Here is a 20588-nt window from a genome sequence, read left to right as displayed (position 1 = left end):
TAAGCATCGTCGTCTCATTTTTTTTTTTTGTCAAGAACTTTAAGCAACAGATCTACTTACTGGAACATTTTCCCCTGTTTTATTAGTCACAGGATCTCGGTTTAATGTGTTCCTGTCAACAGTTTTATCGCCTATTTTGGCGAGAGGCGAGAACTCGGCCTTGAGACTGCTCACTCTCGGCGTACGCAGGCGTTAAACAAAACAAAAAAAAGAGGCACGTCAGCAAATTTGGCTTTTGTTCTTGACTGGCATGTCTGGTGCGATCTCCAGCAGGTAGGTCCTAAAAAGCTAACAACTGCAGCAAATTACCTTATTTTTCTTTCTTTCCACATTTTTGAGGGGCTCGTTAGCTTCATGGGTGGCGTCCCGAGTGGCATGTGGATCCAATAACCCATCAACACGCCCGTTCCCCCCTCAACAAAATAAGCCTGTCTGCCAGACTACAGTACCCAGACTGGAGGCACTTCCATGTGTCTTGTTAGCTACCAGGACGCTATAAAGCTTTACAGGGATGCACTGTAAAAACAGCACACCCTCTGGTGGGAAACACAAACTAGCAGATCTCTCCGCACCCTCTCTTTTATGTTCCACTTGGGAACTTCAGCAGTTGGTTGTGTCGCATTTTGCTCTAAATCATCATGTAATATGTGTTTTTGTGGTCAACTTGCAGTACACCATTGAAGTTTAAAAGATGAAATCAAACATTACAATCTGAAGGTGACCAGGTGGCCAATTGGTGGATATCATCCACAGGTCAGTTTTTAAATGAGAACTTCGTCATAACTTGCTGCATTCTATTCCTGGGTTGGTGAGATATCTCAAAAACAAAACAAAACAAAACAAAAAAACACAAAAATACACAAAAATATGAACATTGTTTAAGGACGAGTAGATGAGGTTGACTGATTTATCCACAATGAAATATGAACTTATTTTCCATTGGTTGGTAAAATTTCAAAAGAACAACACCAAGTATCCATCTCAGAAATTTTACAACCACTAGATGTTGTGAGTTACTTAATTTTCCTCTTTTCTCCAGTTTATGTTGCTGGATTGCGGGTTTTTTTTCCTTCCCAAACAGTAACTGGCTTTTATTCATTCCAAAACACATTCTGGCAGTTGAGACCAGAATGCTACTAAGGAGGCCCCGCTTTTCTGCAAAACACAGGCAAAGCTGCCAACACACGCTTCTTATCTTGTCCAGAACAGCGGGACTTACCTAATAATAACAGACTGGAGCACAATTATGTGAACTTTTCATCATAATTAAACTCTCCGATAGCCAGTCTGAGTGCATCATCCTCCCTGCTGGAAGGAAGCCCATCACTGGATGGACGTGCACAGAGACGCTGCGATCCAATCTCGCAGACACCCTGTCTGTATTGGTCTCCACAGTCCACGAGGCGAGCAAACATAACCGCTCTCGCGTGTTTATAAAAGATAAATCTCACGTCAACGATGAATATGACTGCAGAAAATCCGCAGAAGTTATGTTTCCTAGATAAACAATAGGCTACTCACAGTTTCTCCAAAGAGTTAAGTCCAATGAAGGATCCGTTTCTCAGAATGCGGATTTTGTTGTGGCTCAGTATTCTGCAAAGAAAGAAAAAGCACTGTTAGTCATCACTGTGCATCAAATGGCTTTGGTTTTTGGTCTCTAACCTGACCAGAAAGAGATCAAGTTGGACAAACAGCAAAATAGTCAGAAGTAGAGGACGAGTGCCAAGTGGGACAACTGCTTGGCACCATAGCCCGACCAGAGAATTAGTTTAAGATGGTCTCAATTAATGCTAAAGACGGAAAGGAACATCAAGATTAGGATGGAAACTGTAATCTCGGCAATCATTTGGCATATATTGTAACATCAAAAGGATGTCTCTCCACATCAAACAGACGAGGGTGCATGCCATTGTAATTAGCACTTTCCCTACAGGCAAATCACTTTGCTTATGGGGTTCTTATCAGACCAGGGGGGAGAGTGGCAGGGGACATACTGGAAGTGATTGCTCAGTCTGCAGGAGATCATAGGAAATGGTGTTTAGCAAAAATAACTTTTTACTCAGAATTACATCAAAGACAGACATAGAAGGATTAGACCTTGAGGGAGCTACACACTGTTGCATTTGTACTCAGGTGTCTGCCTTGACAGAAACGGTGAATGCATTCTAGTTCTTTTAGTATACTAATTTCACATTTCAAGATTATGTTGCACGTTGGCAACTATACTATACAGTACTGTGTACTATGAAGAGACCTTTACTGCTAATGTCTCAAATCCTACTACAGCTCCCTGACTGTTCAGTTTCCTGTTTGCTTCCAGAGAGCATAGCCAGCAAAACTCATATAACTTTCAAAAGAATTAGCTAGAGTGACTCCTCACATGACCGAACAATGCCCAACAGTGGACCAAGTTGATGATGAGTTGTCCAGGTTGACATACTGGAACTTCTCACAAATCCAATTGAAAAAGATCTCCATTGGTCTTCACATAACCATGGCTAAACAATCTATTTGTAGTTGTAACTTGTATTTTGTAGTTGCAGCAAGCAACAGCTTTTTGCTACCCCAAGAAGACTACAAAGTAACACAGGAAGCACCTACGAACCAAACTTTGTGGAGAACATGAGACAATAGCAGTGTTTTCAGAGCTGGGTGGCATCTTCACATTGACAGAAAAATTAAGACGATTCGTTGGTTGAGGTTCGTCTGGTGGACAACGTGTTTCTACTTTACTTCCAACAAGCTTCGGAAAGAATTTAGTTAAACACTGCGGTGACATGCGGCCAGTGTTACCCTATGTCACTCCTTCCACCAATAGGAAGCTATGACATGCAACCTCCTGGCTAACCAGAAGTCTTGAATGCGGAAGGTCATCTAATCACCTTAAAAGGTTTGCCTCCCCTCTCCAAACGCTTTCTATTGGGTTCGGGAGTGGATGAATGGATCAAATAAATATAAAAGCAAAAGGAAAAGTTCCATCTGGCATGTCAGGTTAATTGGCATTTAGAAAGGGTGCACTAGTGTTTTAAAAACCTTCCACTGCTGACAAAATGTTCTACTTCTCTAATATAGCTCCAAAACAAACTCCAAAAACACATGTGTATTGTTGGACGCTGAAAGGAGAAAGGTTGAGGTAAGAAAGTTGAAGGGGCTTTGGCGCACTTGGTCTTGAAATCAGTGTGGAATTTTTGATTTTCAACCAACGCTTAAAAAGATCCTATTTACTACTACCTACGTCCTCTCGTGGGAGCTCTGGTGACTGCTCAACATCATTAACACGCCCTTCAGTTTCCCATCGTCTTCGCCCTGACCGCATGGCACTTAATGGGCTGTTTGCAACATGAAGTGTGTTCTTGATTGAGAGAGGGGAGCAGTGGGAGTGAGCTGTGAACAGTTTTTTGCAGATTCAGGAGCAGCAGCAGCAGCAGCAGCAGCAGCAGTCACCCCCCTGTTTCCTGCCACATAAGTAAAAACATGGCCTTCAGCTCTGCGCCCCCTCCAACTCAGCTAATGGCCAGATTTGAGCATTTAGCTTTGGTGGGAGTGAGCTCCTCAGCTGTATAACTCTATATAAACGCTACAGCATCAGGATTACTTTAATAATTAAGACATTTAAGGCTTGTTGGATGTTCTTCAGCTTCAAAAACCTTAGTCAAACATGGTCAAATTTAATTGATAATGCAGTAAAAGAGCCCTTTGACTCTTAAATTACTGCTCAGACTAGGACTCTAGTGGGACGCAAGTAATTGATAGAAATTGTAGCGATTGTCTGTGATCTTAAATCCCCCACAAATCAGTAACATCTGTAGTTTTTAGAGTAAAAATGTTGCCCAATCCAGCGGTACTGTGCTAAAACTAGTTCAATCATCTTGGTGACTTGGTTTGGGTTTCCTACGTGCCTTTGTAACAGTCAAAAAGAACAATGGAGGCTGCCTTGGAAGGTCTTGACAGCAATTTGGATTCAGGATTACACTCTAGTACATATACATATGCAGAGAGAGCAAGCTGGTAACCTTCAAAAGAGGGGAAGATGCACCACCTGCATAGCAGCGTGTGGGAAGGAAGATTTTTATTCACTATGCAAATGTCAACATGCCCAACAGTATTGCGTAGGTTCTAGTAGCTAAAGCTAAATCACATGTTGTGGTAGTCTTGCCCATTCTGTCTGATCCATCTTGGACTGCGCCCCATACGACTTGATTTTAAAGTCTGTGTCCGCGGATGACTCGCTAAGTCTTGATATCATATCCAGTGGTAATATCAGTGTTAGAGCAAAATGACAGGTTTCGCTTATCCCGTGCAAATGCGGCACACGGAGCGCAGACACAGAGGGGTTATTTCTAAATTACATGAGGTGCCCAGATAATACTAATCCCCTGCGAACGGGGCTTAATTTTAAATCCTTTGTGTTTACCTCACACTGGGATTACCTGTGAGAATCTGCTCCATCAAGAGAAACTCCCATCCTAAGCGCTTCATCCGAAGCCTCAAGCCTTTCAAACTGGCACTGCGGACCGAAGCTTCATTTCTGGCTTCGGGGGCCGAAAGTGTGTCATGTTTATGGCCCGAATTTGAACCTGTGACTCCTAAAAGTTAAGGTCTCTCCCTTGACTCTGGGTTCAGTATCTGTCCTCTAACTGGATGCAGGCCGCAGATGAAAGCTGCAGAAGATCCGGAACTGCCTGAATAATTCAACACAGATAGTAGAGGAGAAAGTCACATCTGGCAAAAGGAGCAAGCCACTTAATTCAACACAGGCAGTTTGGATACAAATAGTTCCTCTATGACTAAGCTTACTATGCGGGAGGGAGTGGGGGGAGGGGGGGGGGGGGGGCGGTGCCAAGAGTCAAAGGGCATTGACTGGTAGTTGTTATGATTGTCGGGTCATTGCTCTTGTTGTTGTTGTTGTTGTACACATGCGGTGTTCTCAGTGCATTTTACTGCATGACACAGCCTTTAACAGTATCCAGGTGTGTTTAATTGCGTGTTCTGTGCATGAATGTTTGCAGTCCTATCAAAATAGCCTTCATTTGGCTCACGCTAAGACATTTCAACACACAAAATGCCCCTCTGGGCCTCCACCGACTTTCAAAAATACAAAAAGAGGCACAAATCGAGGAGAAATGAGTTAAGTGAAGTCTTCCCACAGACAACAAAAGATTTCCAGGAACGCAGGAGGGCTGCGCTGGCCACTACTGTATAATCCCCAAAGCCCGATGTTTGGATCACAGTTGTAGGACATTGTTCTTTAGTAAACAATACATAAAGTGCAGCTTCGGGAAAGAGAGAGAGGCCGAGGCGTGTAAACAGACAGAAATAGTCATCGCTCCCATCAGGCTAAACAGGAAACCCAGTCAATTAGATGTTTATTCAGAACCCGGTTGCAGAGGTCAGGGGTTGTTGAGAGAGCACTTCCTGGACAGCGAACAGACAGACGGAGCAGCGTCCGGAGGCAGGTGACAGTTGAGGCAAACAAGAGTGCATCTCCTCATCGCATGTTGCACAGACGCCTGCAAAGATTTACAAGCAGACGATGAGCAATAGCAACATTACGCAAGGCCTTTAAATCTCCGCTGCCACTGGTTCCCCAGACTTCACCGGGTTTTCGCTTCTCCGCTGCAAGTGACAGAACAGATTGGACCAATCCGCTCCCAGGAGGAGCAAACTGCATGGTACACGGCGCGGCCGTGTGATAACTCGATCCAGGCTATGGATGGTATCTGTCATTCACTTAACCCTTTCAGATCACAAAAAGGCCTCAGAGACATTAAAGGGGATAATTAAATCCACCGAGGGCCACATGTCAGGCTGCAGGGTCCCAGCCACCCAGTTCATCTAATTCATTTACATCAGGATCAAAAAGCAGGAGGTCAAATCAAAGGAGTCGGGTCAAACAGAAGCCCAGACATCAGAGCTTCTCTTGTGCGGTGCACTCAGAGTGGAGAGGTTAAACAGGGTCGACAAAGCTACAGTAGACACAGACCACACGCTGCTTCGCTCCCTGGCAAATGAGGAGGATAAATCTCAAAAATACTGAGCAAAGAAATAAAAGGCAGATGAAGTATGAGCACCAGCAGTATCCTGATATCCTGCTCTTTCCAGATTTTTGTTTTTTATTTTTTGTAAATACATATTAATTTTTGGTCTGGTAACTGGCAAATTTACTGAACCACATGAACTATAATGATGATTTAATATTTTACACTGCTTTGCTGATTTATACCTAAAAATATTTTACAATGAAAGGGTCACAAGTAAAAACACATGATGACCAAAATATAGAATATTTTGTATGATGATGATGATTACTACTGCTACTACTACTACTACTACTACTACTACGATTACTACTAATAATAATACATTGACAATAAAGGATGTAGTAAAATAATGATACATTTAGTTTAAATGAAAATATACATATATGACTAAAATGTTTGATATGTTATCATATTCACAGAGTGACGGCCCCACTGCTGTGATTCCTACTCCATTAGCAGTGCACCGTGAACCTAAACTGAATGTGAAACTGTTCAGCAGCTCAGAATGTGTTGTGCCGCTCACTCGCTTTTGTTGGTTGATTTCCAGAACCCACTAGGCCTTTGGGAGAAACACAGGAGCGTGACAGCACACCCTAAACATCTTATTTGTTCGCCGATTTACTTCCTTCTCCTTCTCCTGACTCTCACTGCGGCAGTCTAATGTGCACAAGTAAGTGGGGCTTACGACACCTACTTCCACACCTGCAATCAATCTTTCCTCCTTCTCCTGCAATGCCTCATTCTCTTCTTCCTCATTGCGCTATAGGTTGTTCATATTTCTGCAATTACTGACTTTTCAAAATCTTAAAAGTGTATTGAGGAGAGACGTCAGACTTCACTTTACAATCAAAATTTGCTCCGAGGCAGAAAATGAGATTCATTCGATCATATTGTTCAACCTGTAGCGATTTAAAGATCGTTCCTAATCCTTGGATGTCCACTTTAAACTGCCAGCCCATTTCTTCAGCACCAGCAGCAGAACCAGTGTTAAATGAGACACCGGCGGAGCCCGTTTCACAGCGAGAATTGATGTTAACCTCGAACCAAAGGAGACAAAAGAGACGCAGGTTGGCCTCAATGATGAGAGTCAAAACAAGGCAGGCAGGCCAGTGTGTAAACATGCTTTAACTGGGGATCAGTCTCTCGCCCTGGAGGACCACACGTAGGGCGAAAGACAAGAACCCTTGAAAGAGATTGGTAACGTGCCATAAATCCAGCTCTAATTCAGAGACCGACAGGAGCCAGATAATGAGAGTGATTTTCAACGAGACAGAAGGTCATTATTGAATTAAACCCACTTTAATTAGTCCTCATCGTGCACACGCTGTTTTTGTGTCACAGCAGCACTTAAGTTGAGATCCCACAGAGAAAAAAAAAACAAATGAACCCGAAGGGAATTTTCTTTGATTAAATTCCACTAAAAGCAACACAATTATCTGCTTTTGCACCAACAGAACTGCACTCTTTGTGCACTTTAAGAGTGTGCCACAAACACTTAGGGCAAGACCAAGTTTTTTTTATTATTATTATTATTTACTCCATGTTTTCTCTTCGCTCCTTTTTTCTCTCTCCGCCTGCCAATGTTGTGCCTCCCAAATTGGCAGCGCGCAGGGCAGAGCTACGTGGAGACCGCCAAATTTGTCTTCTCGCACACATCGCACACGCAGCCCTCAGGGTAATGAGAGTCGACACAGAGGGTCAACCAAATATTGCGGCTGAACCGAATCCGATGGATTAAAGACACGTACGAGTCGGAGCCTGGAAGCTTTTGCGACAACAACAACGTGTTCGGCTTCATGTTTGGCTTCATCAAGATGCTGGACTCAGTGGAACAGAGGAATCCGAGAATACCCTGCGTTTGTATATGTGTGTGCGTTAGATGACAGATTAAAAAATTCATGGCCTTTTTTTAAACATGTGGGTTTTTTTTTTTTTAGGGCACACTAACAGTCTTCCTGCGCTCGCATTTCACTTAACGTCCTCAGCCTGAGCACATTTGCGTCATCGCGCTCCAACTTTTTTTCTTGTGTTTACTTTGTATGTCTAAGAAAAGAGCTCAAGCGCAGCACAATGGAGTGGATAATGTCCCCGGCTTTTTCACTTATTTGGAGAACACTTCAGGAGACGTTTACGTGCGGGCAGAAGGCGGTGAAGGAGGAATTTGCAGCTCCGCTTCTCTGCATGTTGCAAACATTTATCCATGAGAAAACTACGAAAGTGCTTGTATATGTAATGATTTTTTATTTAAAAAAAAAAAAGCTTTTCTGTTATCAAATCTGTCAAAAGCCTCATGTCAAAAATTCACCTTTCCTGGAAATGGTCAATACTCACACAAGACACAGTACTTAAGTCATCAAAGGAGGCGCATATGAACACAATCTGGACTGGGAGGAGCCAGGAGGTGACTGCGTGTCTCCTCTGTGCTTTTCCTGGACACTTTCTAAAAACCACAGTGGGAAAGTGCAGAAATGGGAGTTCTGATGATAGACAGTGTAATCACAGCAACACACGAACACGCTGCTCAAGTCAGCCTTCTTCTTTTTATGCAGCTGTGGGTGTCGTCCAAAATCAAAGCCCTTTTTATCATTCTAATGGTTTTAAAAGTATTGAATGCATTTGTCACAATCTGGCCTGACCAAGCTCAGCGCTCACATCTTTTTCTGTCCTCCCCTAATTCATGACACCCTGATTGATACTGGACTAATACTAAGATGCGATGAATTACCTCGGGGTTAGAAGGTTTCCTCCCTAACGTATTTGTCTAATCTTTACAGACCCACCGACGTCACTTAAGGTTGCATTGTTTCTGTGAGTGAAATGCAAAGAATCATCGTAAAGTTCTATAACTGTATACATTTTTATAGAGGTTAGAGGTTCGAGTTGTTGCATTTGACATTCTTTCTATTGGCATGACAAGCTTTTTCTTATCATTCTTTTTTTTTAACTTCGGGCCGGTTTAACTCCCTAGCACAATATCCTCCTCTGAGACCATGTTGCATCTGCTCGGCTTCTGTTTTCCCCTCATAAAACTTGTGGAATCTACAACAATGCATCAGGGTTAATATGAAGCTAGAATCAAATGTTTTAGATTTTGGTATTCAATATTCACTGCTCCTTCACTGCATTCTGGGATTAAAAATTAAAAATCTAAGAGTGGGTGTAATGTTGGACTTTCAAATGATCCTTGCAGTATAAGGTGCATCTACACTGAGGTGACAGAGTCCTGTGAAAATTCATTTGCACTGATTTTACTGTTAATCGTTTCTCATGCTTTTGTATCACGATTAGCCTAAGGACGAGCGCATCCAGCACACACACACTTGCATGATTCTTACTGTCAGTATGTCAATAAAAAGCTCCAGAAGTCAAAATAGTATTATATCAGGTTTGTGACTAAAACAGAACAAAATAAATGGCACATGCATAGTTCCTGAAACACCAGAATGTTTTCAATAATGGAAAAAGCTCCGGATACTGGCATTTCTTGCACTTGCAGAATTACAGGTTAGCCCCTTGCTAATTGTGGCCTTTCGGTGTGTTTATAGTTCGGGGGAAAGCAAACTGTCATTTGAGGGGGGATACGTGTAGGCTGTGGGGACGGGGAATAAAATCAAACTGTCAAACTTTCCCACCGGCGTGCCTGTGTAATGAATATGGTGTTTGATTATGCTGTGATTTTTATATGATTGTGTAACGTACATACAACAGGACCGGTGTGTACACACACTGACAGTTGCTATTTGCGTCTGCCTGCTGAAGGAGGAGGAGGGAGGGAGGGAGGGAAGGACGGAGGAGGACTGAAAGGGTGTGTGAGCAGAGAGATCTCAGACTCGGGGGGGTGGCCGTGTCATCTTTGTTACAATAAGTACTATATGAGAGGCCTCCAGACTGTTCAGCGCCGGGGGTCCGTCCAAATAGCTTAACCCTTTCTTCGTAAAAAGACAGAGAGCGTCCCGGGAGCCCCTTTGCACCCCGAGCCCGTCTTCTGACGGAGCCGCGCCGCCACCGCCGCCACCGCCACCGCCGCTGCCGAGTGCACCAGAGAGACTAAATGCCCCCGAGCGCAACAGGCACTTTAGTGGGAGAGAGATGCACGTAGGGCCGTGAATGTGCCCATTGTGGGCCGACCCCACCAGCCGGGGGTCGCAGCTGAGAGTCCGAGCCCACCCCCCCCCCCCCCCCATCCCCGCCCGCCAGGCTGTCATGGATGTGAAGGAGCCTCCATGTAATCCATAATAGCCTCCATAATAGCCTCCATAATTGCATGCAAAATATTTTGCGTGCAATCATTTTTATTTTTTTTTTCGACCGAGTAATTCAGTTGTCCTTGAGAAAAGAGCGGGCGAGGTCGGAGGCAAGTCGCACGAGGACGTGGGACAGACCCCCGCCAACCCCAACCCCACCCCGCACCCCCGACTGGATCCAGAACAGCGGAGTGACAAACAAACGGCCGGGGATGATTTGCAGCGTGCGGACGATCTGGCCGTTATTATCGTGCTTTCCTGGCGTGAGGCTGGATCTGGGGAGCAGCGAGCTCCTGCATCTGATATGTGTAACCACTTATTACGGAGCGCTCTGCATTGTGCTCGGTTACCAGGCTGGGCAGGCTGTGTGGTTTGTGGCTGCATGTGTGTGTACGTGTGTGTATGTGTGTGTGTGTGTGTGTGTGTGTGTGTTTGTGTGCAGATTTAGACACGCACTTGTGTGACCTATCAGATTTATTTATACGGAAAGTGTGTGTGTGTGTGTGTGTGTGTGTGTGTGCGCGCGCTCGCAAGCAGCCCCAAAGCTACCGGTCTAAAATTAAAATCTGGGTTTTTGAAATGCCTCTAATTAGAGAGGGGACGACTGAATCCTATTTTGAGAGCTGCGGCCGTGCACGCCCAACCCGCAAATGTGTGCACAGGAAAACAGACTCGCGCACACACATCCACCGAGGAAGAACCCCCACTTTGAGTCGGCCTTATTAGACAATTCATCGACATTTTCAACAGGAACTGTCCCTGAAGTGCTCCTCCTGCCGTCTATACAAAGTTTCAAAAAGCCGGACAGCCAGAGACTGGAAAGATTAAACAAGCAAACCGTTATAACTGTTGTCAATATTAATAACCGGTAAGCGTTAGTTGAGATCTCCGCCCTGCCTGTGAAAGCTGAGATAAATCACAACAATGTTTGGAGTCAAACACAAGTCCAGACGCACCAGACAGTTTATGGTCGCGGGGCGGCAGGACAGTCGTCCGTTTAATCACCGACTAAAGCGTTTTCACACTTTTAATGAGGCAATTTGGAGAATTTAGCCTTTTGAGACAGCGAGTGGAATGCGGCGTATGTCTGGCGAGCATTGTCTCATTGTTCTGTCTAATAAGCAGCCTCTGTTTTCTGCCCTAGAGTAAAGAGTGCTCGGGCTCAAATTGTTCTGCCCCATATCCTCTCACCAAGTCGTTGGATGCATCCAGGTTCGCGGCTTTTGTTTTGTCGGCCCCCCCCCCTCCGCTCTCTCGCTCTCTCTCGCTCTCTCTCTCCCCTGATTGCGATTAACCACCAAACAAGGAGAAATGACCCAAAACAAGTGCAGCAGAAAAATCACAGCGTTCACCTCACCGCAGTCCTAACTGGCTGCCGCACCAGAAATTATTGAACAATAATCTGCTAGGTATGAAAAAAAAAGTTGTGGTGATTTACTCCAGTTGAATGAATACGCATTCAAGCTGTATCTTGGAACAGTGGTGCACTCCATCACCGCTTTATTGCTTTGTTTCACAAGCGGCTCCGTCCCTTTGATCGGGCCTGTGAACGGAGGGAGCATAAAGGAACAGCAATGAAAAATTGCTTAAAAAAAAAAAAAAAAAGAGTCAAAAAAAAAGGGGGGGGTTCACTCGATACTGAAATGGTTCTGAATGATTAAAGTGAAGTCATGTTGCTGTTAATGGCTGATATTTTTCTTTTGATAAAAGAAAAATTATGTTTTTACGATGGAACAAAGTCAGTGGACACAACACCGATTATTATAACTAAGCTATAACACGGAAGCTACGCTAATTTTTTTTTTTTCCACTATACATTTAGGAAAGAAAGTAACACAAATCACTCATCTTTCTCTTCTTTTTCATACCTAAATCAAGAATACTCTGGCAAAGTACCTCTCACGAAAAGGAAAGAGCGAGCACGCCAATTGATTATACTGCTACGATCATCTGCCAGCTATAGATACTTAACTCCGAGACAGATACAATCGTATCCACAGCTGTTGCAATGGAAACTCTGTACCACTGATAGATACTGTATGTGTGATACAGTTGGTTGATTTGATGGCTGTCAGTGCTGCTGTGAGAAAAAAAATCTGCTTGACCTAAAGAGAGCACGTGCGCGCGCACGCACACACACACACACACACACACACACACAAACACACACACGCGCACACACTGAAACCACAGGCATTCCCACTATAGACACCCATTATCTCCGTCTGCATCCAGTTGTCGTCGACCCCGAGCAGGAACTTTGGGGCTGCTGTGGTCAGGCACAGGGAGAGGGAAGTTAGCGCTGGCAAGGAAAAGTCAAAGTGAGGCGTTTTTGGAGTAAGATAAGACGAGAGCAGCGTGAAAGGAAAAACTAAAACCAAACCAAACCAAAAAAAAGGAAAAAAAAAAAAAGCCCCTCGGGAGTTTGAGATTACAATGACAACACATTGTTCTGATTTTGCTGGGGTTTGAAATATGGCAGCCATTTAGTCCACAAACACTGAGGCGATAAGTGAAATACACATTCATCACCCAGACTGGCAGGCAGCTAGCGCGCGGGAGAGGAGGCGGTGTCGAGGTGTCCCGCTGCGCTCGCGCTACCTTGATGTGCGAGAGGGGCAGAAAGGGGCCTTGTGTTGGCGCTGGCAGGTGCCGCAGTCCAGCATAAGTAAGCATAAGTATCCAGCATCGGGCCTTTTTGATATATCGCCGACCACTGCCCCACCTAGCGTGTGCAGGGGAGGGCCCGCTCCCCCTCACAGCACCCTGCTCCACCCCACCCGCCCTCTCTCAACACCTTTCCCTGCATAAATAAACCCTGTCGCTGCAGGAATGCCTGGGGTCCGGCGCTCTCCCTGCTATTGGAATCCTCCCTGCTGATAAGAGGGCTGCTCGGGGTGCTTCACCCACACACACTCCCTCCTCCAAACAGACTGACTCGCTGGACAGGCCGACACATCTGCAGCCCTTAGCGGTTAAGATCCGCACACAGGACCCAAGCGAGGAGAAACAAACGTGTGGTTCATGCCTTCACTTGTACTATGTCGCCAGTGCGGGGAAAATGTGAGAGTAAAAATAATATGACATGAAAGCCTCTGTTCAGCATGTAAGAGGGTAAAGCTGGTTTGCACTCACATAAAGATGAACACATCAGAGTAAGGCCTTTAGGTGCATATGATAACTATTGTGGGATCCATATCAGACTCCAGTGGAATAGCCTTGCATGAATCCTCAACCAAAAATGTCTCTTCTTCACCTGAGAGACTTATTTATCACAAGAGGCTGATAGTGCTTTAGCAAACAAGCTGCAAGCAAAGCAAGCGAAACAATGAAATCAGCATGAACAAGAAGCTCAGTCTATTACTGTTCAGCACTGTATATATAAGATATATTTACTCTTCTGACTAATATGTTTTGTTGATATAGATATACAGCTGGAGAACATCAATACCACTCACAATAACAGAACGTTAGCTTAGATCCATCAACCTGCAGAGCAGGAATAAGAACCAAACAGTGATCTTATTTACAGCAATATCAATATTCCAGTGTAAAGCCAGCACTGGATTAGGAAAATGGCTTGCGGTGTCTGAATCTGCAATACATACCAACAGTCTTACACCTCTCCTTGCCATTTCTCCATGTTCTACTTTTTCACTGTCAAGGATGAGGAGCAGAGCTCGTGTTTTCATCAAACAGCTCTGGAAGCACCGAAAAGAAAACTGCAAAATAAGAGCTCGCTCTTATGAATGAGACGTCAGTTTTTGCTGGAAAGAAACTGAATGAATCAGCGTCATGTTGCTTTTACCACCACTAGATGACATCCTGGGCTGAATGAAAATACGCTCATATACACGGAAACGGGAATATTCCTATATCTGACATTAACCACAAATGAAGTACACTGTGCATGTAAATAAGACCACTCAAGAAAAGTAACTAAGGAAACAAAAGCCCACAAAAAAAAAAATTATCTGGAGATTCATTGATGAGCAATTTCTTGAAAAACATGACAAAAAAACATCGCGCAAACATCTGCTGCCGTACGGAGAGTGCGGAAGGAAGTCGGCAAATGTGACGAAGTGCAACGAGCATTAAACTGTAAACTATTACCTCATTTGTTAGCACGTCTGCCTCGGGTCTGGCTGCATTGAGATTCACTCGCGCTGGTGTTTGTTACACAACAAACGGAGCAATTCCCCCAAATTCCCACACCGCTTCATAACATCCGCACACCACAACTCTCTGTTTACACTGTTTTAATTCGGAGGTGCCGCAGCTACATAAAAGTAGGCCTGCCGTGCGTGCTTGTGTGTGTGCGACCGTGTGTATTTGTGAGAGAAGATCCTGAAGTTGTAGCGTGCAGGAAATGATAGCGTGAAGAGCAGCCGTGTTTATCTGCCTGTTTATCATATCGTGGTGTCATCGTCACTTCGCGTAACAATTTCCGTTTAATTACTTGACTAACCAACAAGTTTACCATATTATTCAGGGCCAAATTTCCATTTTGACTCTGATTACGCTGCACGCAGCATGATCTTTTACCCGCGGTGCAATCCTTCAACACGGTCAGCCTGTTATTGCGCTACCAGCTAACTGTGGCTAACAGAGGAGGATATAGTTTACACTCGATTTGTCTGTATGAAGGCAAGTTTGGAGCCAGGACTGCCTTTACTTTTCATCCAATATTCCCATGGCAAAAACTGATGTTTTGTTGAACCATTAGTTAATAAAGTCTGGTGGTAATACAGGGCATCGGCCACCAGGTCTTTTGCCCTCTTGATATCTCCAAGAGCTGATTAGAGGTGCCAAACCTGATTTCTGGAAAGTTAAGAAGACCAGATAAGTTGTTTGTTATTGTTCTTTTAGTTCTTTTTAATGGGGAATTTTACATAATAATACTGAATTGTCTCATACTGGATACATACTTGTGGTGAAAAACCACCATCAAATAGAGTGAAAAAAGAAAAAGGAAAAAAAGGGAACTTCCTCTCAAGGGACTTTTCTCTCTTGCAAAAGCCAAAACAATTTTCCAAATAACAGTTTTGGATCACTAAATTCCATAATGCCTAAATCTTTATTGCAACACCAGCTACATTTACTTACACGCTCATTTGCTCTTTCCTAGACCACGGAGAGATTAACCGATAATGGAGCGAATGGAACCTGCGAGTTGTAAAAACATCTGTCCGACAACGAGCTACAATTTGTCCGGGCAGTGATACAGAGCGCGGCTGAGTGTGTTTATTTCACATCAACACAACTATAATAACTATTGTGCGCTCGCCTTGGTGCAGGCTCGCTGTGGGAGGGTTTCATAAGCCACTTCCAGCATGGGGTAATTGGCCTGGGATGGCACTTAATGTGGTTGACCCTCCAGCAGAAACACACAAATGGAAGTGGGTTGGAAGAGGATGTAGGAGGGTAGTTTGAGAGAGGACACATAATTGTAAGAACTAAGTAATGAAGGTTAGAGGAGGATGGGGGGAGGGGCGGCGGGGCGGTGCGCAGACCAACTGACTGCTATCTGCGTATCAGCAGACGCGACTCTCCTATCACTGGTCCCATTCAAACAGGAGTCGATACAGCCGGCAGATAAGTGGCTTCAACTGAGCTCGTTGTTCGGCACCTTTCCAAATATAAACCCAAAGTGCTGCCGAGCGCCGCTGCTTTCCGACGGGACCCTGTGAACGCTCGCGTCGGAATATTTTTATCCCGACATCGCAAGGCCCCGGGTGCAACAATGCAGGGAGCAACTGCCTTGCGTGCAGCTGTCTTGGATATGGGGAGGGTGTGTGTAGGGGGTCGCCAGTGAGAAGGCAGGTATGGCATGTTGACCCCACCCGCACCCCCCGGACCCACTTCTGCCAACCCTTCACGCCCGTGCCCATCCTTTTTCAAGGCCGGCGAATGAGACCCCCGGCGCGTCCGCACACACGCTGCCACTGCACATTCCCTCCGCTGCCTGCTGTCCATTAAGGACGCCAAAGCAAAACACAGCTGCCACCAGTGACTTACTGCTGCTCTCGGCGCGCTGCACACCCACGTAATTAATGCGAGTTCATTCACAGATTTCTGTCCTCGCCGAAAAGTTCCCCCTATTTTCAACGCGGAAAAAACAGACGAGACGGAGCTGCGGAGCTCCTCCTCCTCTTCCTCCCTCCCTCCTTCCTCCTCTCTCACCCCGGTGTCAAAAATCTGTTAGTCGGGGGCCGGGGAGGTTTCAGTCTCCGGGGGCACATCCCTCTGAACCGCCTGCCAAGCTGCTCCTTCCCTCTTCCATCCTCCTGCTCGACTCCTCGCCTATACTTTCTTTCTTTGTTTCCCTCTCGCGGCTCCCACTTCTTCATCTCGCCGTCTTCGCCATTTTTTTCCCGAGGCCCGCGATTAACACACTTTTTTTTTTTTCTGTCACGACGACGCCGCGTTCTGCTGTCACACTCATATGGACACCCCCCTTTCCCTCCCTCCCCCGGGTTGACCCTTCCTCCTCCTCCTCCTCCTCCTCCTACTCCTCATCCTCCTCCTTCTCTCCCGGAGAACAGGCCCCTTCACAGCCGCGCATAATTAGGCCCAAGCGCAGGCCTGCGCAGGCTCACATCTGGAAGGAGTTTGGACATGGCAGTTTCCTACCAGGACGACTAAATATTTAGGTTGAGAGTTACTGCGTGTGGATGAACCCACGATAGAGGCGGGGGGGAGGAAGGAAGGTGGAGTTGAAATAAAAAGGTGGAAGGAGGGAACGGGGGAGTCGCGCACACTGGTAAATATTGCAAGTATAGTGTGAGGTATAAATAAGTAGAAACGAGAGGTTATAGAAAATGTTCAGAGAAAGTAATGCCATCGGCGGGGGGCGGGGGGGGGGGGGGTTGTGATAATACCGAGGCCACCGGTTGCTCCTCTGCGGCTGGCAGGAAAAACAAACAGCCAACTAATAGTTTTAATAAACAAATCCCTGTTGGGATTTCCCATGAGGCCGAGGGGCCAGGGCTGGAATGTTCACAGGGGCCAGCTGTTGTGCATTAAAAAACGTAGCAGCCAGACCCGGAAGCCCCACGCTGCCCGGTGTCCTGCAGCCGCAGCCAGGCCCGGCCCGGCCCGGCCTGCTCAGCACCGAGGGCGGAGGAGCGTTCCCGGAGCGGGGAGGGTGACGAGGGTGACGCAGGGCGAGAGGGAAAGCTGCCCCCTCCGCCCCCCCGCTGCATCTGGAATACTGTCTGCCGAGCGGGCCGTGGAATGTCAGGAATAACACGAATATCAACACAAACTTCTCACGTTGCACATCTGGACCTAATGCCGCGAGCGACGGCCGCGAGCGCGAGCGGCCGCGGGAACCCGGGGCCGAACGTTCGCCAAGATGAGATTTCCAGACGCGAGGCGTCGCTGGTCTGCAGATTGTGGGAAGTGCTATTTTTTTTCTTTTCACACTGAGACTGACTGCCGCAGATGTCCTCAACGGCGAGACATCCAAATAAAAACAACTGGGGCAAAATTAGTGGATGTTGAAATGCAGGATTATCCTCAATCACCTCCTCCTCCTCCACCTCCGCTGCCAGCCAAGCCTCTTTCCCCCTTTCCTTGCTTTCCAGCAATGTGTTCTCCAGATGTTTATTCTGCCCCTTTATTAAGGAAGGAAGGATAAGACCCTATAAATGGACTGCTGGCTGCTTTTTGCTCTCCTGGGGCTCAATCCCCTGACTTTACCCCATATTCTCAGTGCAGCAGGGCGGTTCAACATGTTTTTTTCCCCCCCCTCCCTCGTACCCATGTGCAGCTAGCATGCAGACAGGAAGACAGGAACACGCTACAGGAACAGCGAGTGTGACTAAGCGGTTGGGAAGCATGTGTTGCTTTAAAACAGCAGTGAACACCAGCAAACAAATATGTTCGTGACAGAGGCACGGTCGATCCATCATTAAATATTGTTTTTGGCAAAGGAGGCGGTCCTTTCAAGTCCTGTCCAAATGCACCGCACGAAACTCCATAATCAACAGTATTCAAACCCAGCGCAGAAATAACTGCTTTACAGTTCCAACTTTTCTCCTTCTTTCTTTTCCCCCCTCCACAACTTTCCCCCTGAACATAAAAGATTCATATTTTCTTCTTTGCAATCATAGGGGCCATGTGTTACGGAGAAAATCGAGCTCTTAGCCGGCTGGCTCAAATTCAGAGTGACAGAGCCGTGTCAGAGGAGGCAGGGCCAGATGCTGACTGCGGCGCGCCTGCCCTCTCACTGATCTCCTTAATGTGTAACAGAGGGGATGACACTCAGTCCACCAGTGCACAGGATCAAGATGCAACCCTTCTGACCTAATAAGCCTTATTACCGCAAGTCGTCAGTACAGTAAAACCCGAGGTCATGGGTTTGGAGTCATGGGTGCGTCGCCGTGGCCTGAACGCTTCACTTTCACTGAGAACCTTTCCGTAAACTATCAGCAGAAATCCTGCTGTCGCGTATCCCGTGCACAAAAAAAACTTTCCATCCCCAGACTGGATAACTGTCAATAAATCTTAATTTGTTTAATTTATTTGTTTTTAAAGGTGAGTCATGGCCTGTGTTGCCAGTACTCGGCGGTCTGGTTGCACATTTGACCTCATACAGAGTCAAGCTGCAAAAAAAAAAACTCACAGGGTGACGGTCCTGTTGGGGAGCAGGCTGCCGTCCGGGGGCTCCGTCAGCTCCTCTTTGCTGCAGGTCACCCTTCTGCCCAGGGCCTGGGCTCCGCTGTGCGCCTTGGACCGCTCGTCGGCGCAGCTGCAGCCGCCGGTGGAGGCGAGCAGGCCGGGACAAGCCCCGGAGATGACTGGCCCGGCCTCGGACAGCAGGAGCAGCAGCATCAGTACCAGGCGCCCCGGCAGCAGAGGGATGCCAACGCCGGGCGCAAACATTGTCCTTCGGCTGGATCTCACCTCAGCTGCACCGCCGCCTCCAGTCATCCCATATCTCCACCATGGAGCTTCCTGAAGTTGGGGTAGAGGGAGGGAGGGAAGGAGGGAGAGGAAACAAAAAAAAAAAAAAAAAAAAAAAAAGTATCTCTCGACTCTTGAATGAATGGTCAGCTTGGCGAGCCTTCCTCTCAAACGCGCATCATCCGGTCATTTCGGAAATATTCCCGTGCGTCCCGCTATGTCATCATGGCCGGGACGCGCGGCTCCTTCTGGGGGGAAGAAGGGGTGTGCCGAGTCCATCCGAAACGTGTCCAGCAGCTCCGAGCCAGACGCGCGATCCTCTCTCGCAAAAGTTAGCGGTACTATCAATTACCTAGAGGGGTTTTACATCACTGTGGGGAGTGTCCGCAAAACCGCAATCTCACGCGTCCAAAAGTTGACGCGGATGGTGAGAATCACATCGTGGAAGTCTCGCACTCAAAGGAAGCGAGGAGGGGAAAAAGTATATTCTCAAACTTTTTTGAGGGGTGGGGGGGCGGAGAGGGGAGGCTTAAGTTTTGCTGCTTCTCAAACGTCCCCCTTTGCGTGCGATCAACCCCGGAGTTGTCCTTGAAAAAGGAAAAGAAACTTCTCCCCAGCCAGCCTCCGATCAGTCCAAGCGGGAAGACAGAGAAGGAGAAAATAGGCTCCTGGTGGGAAAAGACGTGCGCTGGTCCTGCTCGAATCCCGCAGTAACTCCTCAATTCTAGCGGTTTCGCCCGCTTGCCTCAGCCACAGTCAAACTTACTTCGCAGCTCCCCCAAGTGCGCCAGCTCCGTCTGCGTCTGCGCCCTGGGTCTCCCCGGTCCTAGCGCATCCAGCCAGCCAGACAGGCGCGCGGAGGCAGAGGGGCTTCCACTCTCTTCACTCACACACACGCCTCCAGCAGACGGCACGATGACACTGACATGCAACATTAGATGGACAAAGAAAAAGAAAGAAAGAAAGAAAAAAAAAAACAGTATTACTTGGGGTCGTTTCCCTCTCAGAATTTGAATTGTGACAAATTTTGAAGTGACAATACAGTAAATCTAAAATCAAAAGTTGAAACTATTTTTAGAAATGCAAACGTTGCAGTGGACCTTCATTATGGCCTGAATAGATTTCTTCTTTTTTTTTCTTCTTCTTTTTTTTTTTTTTTCATTTTCTTTATAGGGACACAATACACAATGCAATGCTGTCAAAAAAGGCAAAGCATCAAGTTTTGTATTTTTTCCCTAAAATTAAAAATCTAAACTGTCTTCTAAATTCTGTTTTCAGCTGTTTGCAACCCCCAGCCTTCAAGCAGGAAGGTCTTGGTTTCAACGTGCTGCCTCGATCCAACTGTACGGCACATTAAAGTTATGAATGAACGCGGAAGGTCTCCTGTGGATTG

General features: G+C 46.4%; 1 protein-coding gene across 2 annotated transcripts in view; it reads right to left on the bottom strand.

The window, feature by feature from the left end:
- adgra2 (adhesion G protein-coupled receptor A2) overlaps positions 1-20055 on the bottom strand; it is a 40891-nt gene extending 20836 nt beyond the window's left edge. The window contains exons 1-3 of one of the 2 annotated variants that reach the window (XM_076038945.1): positions 19962-20048; positions 18915-19246; positions 1522-1593 (exon numbers count right to left, since the gene is read on the bottom strand). In XM_076038945.1, the coding sequence (XP_075895060.1) occupies positions 1522-1593; positions 18915-19222 (380 nt within the window). In that variant the 5' untranslated portion in view covers positions 19223-19246; positions 19962-20048. Of the gene's footprint in view, positions 1-1521; positions 1594-18914 lie in introns of both variants that reach the window. The other variant, XM_076038944.1, reaches the window with a different exon arrangement.
- Positions 20056-20588: the final 533 nt, after the last annotated feature.

Source organism: Nelusetta ayraudi, unplaced genomic scaffold, assembly GCF_046127955.1.
Source record: "Nelusetta ayraudi isolate G7.1 ecotype Tasmania unplaced genomic scaffold, CSIRO-AGI_Nayr_v1 ptg000058l, whole genome shotgun sequence".
Taxonomy (NCBI): domain Eukaryota; kingdom Metazoa; phylum Chordata; class Actinopteri; order Tetraodontiformes; family Monacanthidae; genus Nelusetta; species Nelusetta ayraudi.
The sequence above is the reverse complement of the archived record's forward strand: the minus strand, read 5'-3'. Positions and strand labels throughout refer to the sequence as shown.